At 40.5% G+C, this 6,082-nt stretch overlaps 1 protein-coding gene across 3 annotated transcripts in view; it reads right to left on the bottom strand.

Annotated features, from left to right (window-relative positions):
* Positions 1 to 6,082, bottom strand: part of EML1 (echinoderm microtubule associated protein like 1) — a 228,872-nt gene that overhangs the window by 36,486 nt on the left and 186,304 nt on the right. For all 3 annotated transcript variants that reach the window (XM_011991646.1, XM_011991647.1, XM_011991648.1), the window contains one exon: positions 5,336 to 5,446. In XM_011991646.1, coding sequence (XP_011847036.1) covers positions 5,336 to 5,446 — 111 coding nt within the window. The remainder of the gene's footprint in view (positions 1 to 5,335; positions 5,447 to 6,082) is intronic.

Here is a 6,082-nt window from a genome sequence, read left to right on the forward strand (position 1 = left end):
ATAACCATGAAACGGGCAACCAGCAGCCCTTGGGGCTGCTCTGTCTATGGAGTAGCCATTCTTTTATTCCTTTACTTTCCTAAAATACTTGCTTTCACTTTATGGAATCGCCTAGAATTCTTTCTTGCGTGAGATCCAAGAACTCTCTTTTGGGGTCTGGATGGGGACCCCTTTATGGTCACATCTTTCTGGTGACCATGAAGTGACGACACTGAGGAAACTCCCAACCCAAAGGCTGACTTTGGGTAAGTGGTGGGGTCCGGTGACATCTTTCTGGAGACCACAGAAGGGACAATACTGAGGAAACCTCCGATCCAAAGGCTAACTTTAGTAAGTGGTGGGGTCTGGTAATATCTTTCTGGTGAACCCCAAAGGGATGACACTGAAGAGACCCCCGACGCGAAGAAAAATCATCTGTCCACACCGAATGGCTGATTTTGGGTAAGTGGGGTGCATATACCTGGGTAAAGGACGGGATTTGGTTAGAGGCCCAACTTAGGAGTCTCTCCTAAGACAGAGCGAGTTAAATGCCCCTATTAATAAAAGGCAAGGACGCTTGACAGACCTTGGGTTCCAGGCCCAATTTAGGAAGGTTAGATTCCTTCCTAAGATTTAGGGGGTGAGAGGCCCCTCTCAGTAAAGCCCCTTTCAGCTAAGAACAGGTTTGGCACTATGGGATGTTAACTGCTATTATCTTTGGATTAATCTGCCTTGCACTCTTTGCCGATGTCTAGAGTGACAGAATTAGGCATGTACAAGATCAGGGGACATGGGGAGCTTTTTCCTCCCCAAAAGGGGAAATTTAAGAGCTGATGGGAATGCTGGAAAAGATCCCTTTGTTATCAACAAGCAGCCACCTGAACTTTTCAGTGTCGCTGCAGTGGGCAGGTCTTTCTCTGGCCTCCCTGAGCTCTTCGCCTTCCCCGCCCTGCCACAGGCAATGCTTTTTTCTCTCTCCTTTCCCTTTCTTATGTTTTCTATTACTCAGGGCCACCATCTTGCCCAGAGACCATAAGTTGAAACTCCTGGTTGGAGGCTGGATTAACAAGGATGGGGCCAACCAGGGGCATGTTTGAGCCTTGCCAGTTTGATATCGTGTGCTAAGCTGAATGGCTAATGTCCATGTTTCGTCACACATATTTTGCTCTGGCCAGGACGGAAAAAGGTAATTTTCCTTTATGATGTGGCTTGGCCCCAGGGCTGTGGTGCAGCCAGCCGGATCACTAGGGCCGCCTCAGGGAAAGGGAACCCAGAAGCCTGCCACGCCAGCAAGAGAGTAAGAATTTCTTACCAGTCAGACTTCTGGCCTTGCTCTACCTCCCTCTCTCTATGCAAACTGGTTGAATGAATGGCAAAAATCACTGTTTATCTCCTGTAAAGTTTTGATTAAAGGGAAAAAAGGATTTGTGAGGGTAATTTTAAGCTGTAGAGAATCTGTTGTACTTTGTGTTATAAATTTGTCTTTCTATATCGTTCTGTCATAAAGAGGGGTACCATAGGATAGAATGTGGGCCTAAGACCCTGTAAATCCACTGTTCAAGGTAGCACAGCAAACTGGTCAGTTACAAATTTTGCGGCAGGTTCCTGAAAAAAATCTGGATAAAGTTTCGCTCTTATCTTGTTTCAGGTGCTTGGGAGCTTGACCTTGTAACCATGTGGCAGGCAGTACTTTATCTTGGTCTCTGCCATCACAATGGCAGCCTGGGATCAGGGTTCAATTCCTGGTTTAGGGAATGAGTCCTTTATTTTTTGTCTGTGTATTTACATGTATTATGTGTGTGATGTCTGTATATGAAAGAGCTTTGATTAATTGGTGTAATAATAAGAGCTTAAATCAAATATTTTGTAAGAAAAGTAAAAAGTGTAATGCCTTTCAGTTCACATGACTTAAGTAATTTTTGGGAAATAAAAACAATTTTACATGTAAGGTGTACAAAGAAAGTGAAATGTGTTTTGGTAATAAATTATAAGAAGGCATGGAAAGGTGAATTATTATTATTATTATTTTTTCACCTAGATTAAAAAGTTAAATTATTGTTTTAAATTAGATAGGATAAAGCTGAAAGTTAAAGCAAGTTGTCAAAAGTTTGTGAAAAATTAATCTTGTAAAAGAAATTCTGTGTGAACATACTGGCTAAAGTTAAAGGGGTATTAATCAATTTTTCTGTAAATTAAACATTGGAATAAAAGCACAACGGGTTTTTCTCTGAGCAATGATCTGCTTTTTAACAAAAATTGTAAAGGATTAATAAACAGTTTATAAAAATCTTACTTTATGGTCATACTGATTAAAATGGAATAGATTGGCCAGGCACGATGGCTCACACCTGTAACCCCAGCACTTTGGGAGGCCAAGGCCAGTGGATCACTTGAGGTCAGGAGTTCAAGATCAGCATGGCCAACATAGTGAAACCTGTCTCTACTAAAAATACAAACAAATAGCTGGGCGTGGTGGTGTACACCTGTAATCCCAGCTTCTAGGGAGGCTGAGGTGGGAGAATTGCTTGAACCTGGGAGGCGGAGGTTGCAGTGAGCTGAAATCATGCCACTGCCCTCCAGCCTGGGTGACAGAGTGAGACACTGTCTCAAAAAAAAAAAAAAAAAAAAAAAAGAATAGATTTATCTATGAGGTTTTATTAAGAATATTTAACATCAATAGTACACAAATATAAAGGTGAAATTTGGCTTATTTGGTATAAAAGTCATACAGGAAGCACTGTCAAATAGGAAATTGGCTTTCTTTGGGTTATATTTGTATAAATATGTTATTGGTATGTGTTCCAAAATTAGGTGAAACTCCTAAAATTCTGATATGACTTAGTGTATGTTATTAATAGTTGTACTTGTTATGTTAAATTATTGTGTGCTCCAGGAGTAAATTTCGTTGTCAATTGTGGCTTTAACTGTGGCTGTCCTAAGACTTTTTGTTATCCACAGACAATTCTTGTCTTGTTTTGGTCCTATTTAAAAGGTGGCTTATAATCAGATATAGGCCTTTAACAAGTGCTCTTGAATGCAAGTTTCTGATTACTTTCGAAGTTGTAACATTAGAATAGAGGAAAAAACTTTCAGGACTCTCATGGAGAGCTAAAATGTTCCTGAATATCAAGCAGAACAGGAGTTAACTGCATGAACCAAACTAATAGAAGACTGAAGTCATCTTTTTTGACTTCGCTTAAAAAGTTGCTGATCCTTTGTTTTTTTCAAAGTCAAGAAAACTTTTCTTTTGAGCTATTTAGAGCTTTTAACAAGTAAAGTACACTGCTATGAACAAAATTTGAAGCATATGTTTCTCTTTACCTGATTTCTCCAGAATTTAGAAACTATTTGTGAGTATTTTTAATTTATGGCAATATAGTTAATTGCATAATTGTAAAGAATTTGTTTTTGTTTGTAACAGGACACAACTGGAGAAACTGGTTATTTTTTTGACAGGAATGGCATGCTTTCCTTTAAGGAATCAAATTTGAATTGTAGAGTCCATAGAAGACCCTTGGGGGAAACTGGCCTTGTACCTTGTCTCCATAGTCCCTGTAAAGGGTTCCTGACCTGTGGTAAGTAAAGAATGTCACTTTCTCACAGGCCCAGGAGCCCCAAGTTATCTTGGGACCCCCCAAGAGGAGAGGAATTTACCCAACCCATAGGTATTTGAGGATATAAACCCATGGCTGGGCTTGCTTTAAAAAAGGTCTTATCTGAGATTCCTTATGGAACAGAGTTCCAGTAAAGGCAATTTAAAAAGCCTATGTGAAAAATAAATATTCTTGCTGTACTTTATACAATAATCCAGCCAAGTATATAAGACTAAGGCTTATGTTTCCAAACAAATCAGTCCTATTATGGTTTGTCTTTAGTAAAAATGGGAGACTGGAGAGAGAAATTATATTTCAAGAACTATGGTACATTTGTTATTAGATTCTAGTTTCAACAGTTTTTTTTAAATTTTTTCTGCAATTTAGACTAACCCCGCTTATTCCTGTGAACCAACCAGTGATCTCTGACTGCTGCTCAGAATAAATAAAAGCGATGGGTAATGTAAATATCTGGATCAGTATTCTAATTCTGGAGACACTGGAATCAGCTAGAGACCCCCATATCAGCTTGGTTCCAATAGTTGCCCAGTTAATAAAAAGCCTTCTTAGTTTACTTGGGATAATTTTGTTTATTTTGTTTTACTGTTGTGGAATATATTGCTGTTGTACTCTTTGTGTAGGAATACAGGATAAGCTTACTCAATGTTTTCTTAAGTTGAACACTTATTAATCTTCCAGATATCACCTTGCCAAACTGATGCTTTCTGACTGAGCTCTTCTCTACCCCAAATACAAGAGACCCTAACAGTTAGGCAGGAATATCATCACCCCTATTCAGCCTGAAGAAGTTACAGAAGATGGATCTTTGTCCCTTAACCCTGAGGATTAAGGATTCTCTTATAAAAGGGAGGGGAGAAATATCAGAGGCGTTTGAACCAGAGCAACTTGAATAGGGGCTAGGTAAAATGAGGCTGAGACCTACTGGGCTGCATTCCCAGGTGGTTAGGCATTCTAGGTCACAGAATGAGATGGAGATTGGCACAAGATACAGGTCATAAAAACCTTGCTGATATAATCACTTGCAGTAAAGAAGTCTGCTAAATCCTGCCAAAACCAAGATGGCGACAAGAGTGACCTCTGGTTGTCCTCACTGCTACACTCCCACCAGCGCCATGACAGTTTACAAATGCCATGGCAACATCAGAAAGTTACCCTATATGGTCTAAAAAGGGGAGGCATGAATAATCCCCCCCTTGTTTAGCATATAATCAAGAAATAGTCATAAAAATCGGCAACCAGCAGCCCTCAGGACTGCTCTATAGAGTAGACATTCTTTTATTCTTTTACTTTCCTAATAAACTTGCTTTCACTTTACTCTATGGACTTGCCTTGAATTCTTACAAGAGATCCAAGAACTCTCCCTTGGGGTCTGGATTGGGACCCCTTTCCAGTAGCAGAATGGCAGAGACAGACACACTGGAGCCACCCTCGAAAGAAGCAGGTAAAATTCAAGGCCAGAGCACACAAATAGCCTCAAGGAAAGTGAGGACAATGCCTCTGGGGGTCTGTTTTCATCACCAAACCCATGTGGCTAGAGATGTCTGATTGGAAGTGTGTGTCCCTGATGAGACATGCATATGACCTCTGACTGAGAAGTCCTGGGAAGCAGGAATGTTTCAGAGTCCAAATCTGTACATACACCGGGGCAGGTATCGAGTGTGTCAACTCCCCCTCTTCAACCCTGAGTTGATTCTCTACTTCCTGTGGAAGAAGACAGCAATACCCACATGGCACGTACTTACAGATTTTGAGAATGCAATACAGGTGACTGCTCGGTCAAAAAAACCTATTCCAATGACGTGCAGAGTATTCAATGTCACAGAATCCCAGATGCGCACGTGTGGGGGCAATTGCTATTTAGAAAAAAAACACAGAGCCATCAACTGTGAGGGGGATACACATGTGTCTTTACCTTAACGCTACAAGATTGCTTGGACAGTAACTTGGACTTTGTCAAAACAAAAGAGCTTTTTCTGCATTTCAGGAGTCTGCCTTTTTATGTAAATAAAACATTCCCAGGGGCTTCAGGAGGTGGAGGGCCTTGTTGATAATTTAACACTAAGGAAAGGTCTACCAAGTCTTGAAATTTGAATGGCCAATTTTTGACAATAGTACCATGGGAACTGACACTTTAATTTGTGCATCTAAATGTGTCTGAATTTTAGAAATGAAAAAATGACAAGTAAAATGGAATCTCACATATGGGTTATTCTTTTAAAGTCTGTTTCATTGCTAAAGTGTCACCATGCCTAAGTTCATAAGATGGTCACCACCAAATAATATTAAGAGCTTAACAGACCAGGCATAGTGGCTCACACCTGTAATCCCAGCACTTTGGGAGGCTGAGGCAGGTGGATCACCTGAGGTCAGGAGTTAGAGACTAGCCTGACCAACACGGTGAAACCCTGTCTCTACAAAATACAAAAAATTAGCCAGGTGTGGTGGTGCATGCTTGTAATCCCAGCTACTTGGAAGGCTGAGGCAGGAGA

This window comes from Mandrillus leucophaeus, unplaced genomic scaffold (assembly GCF_000951045.1).
Source record: "Mandrillus leucophaeus isolate KB7577 unplaced genomic scaffold, Mleu.le_1.0 Scaffold4, whole genome shotgun sequence".
Lineage (NCBI taxonomy): Eukaryota > Metazoa > Chordata > Mammalia > Primates > Cercopithecidae > Mandrillus > Mandrillus leucophaeus.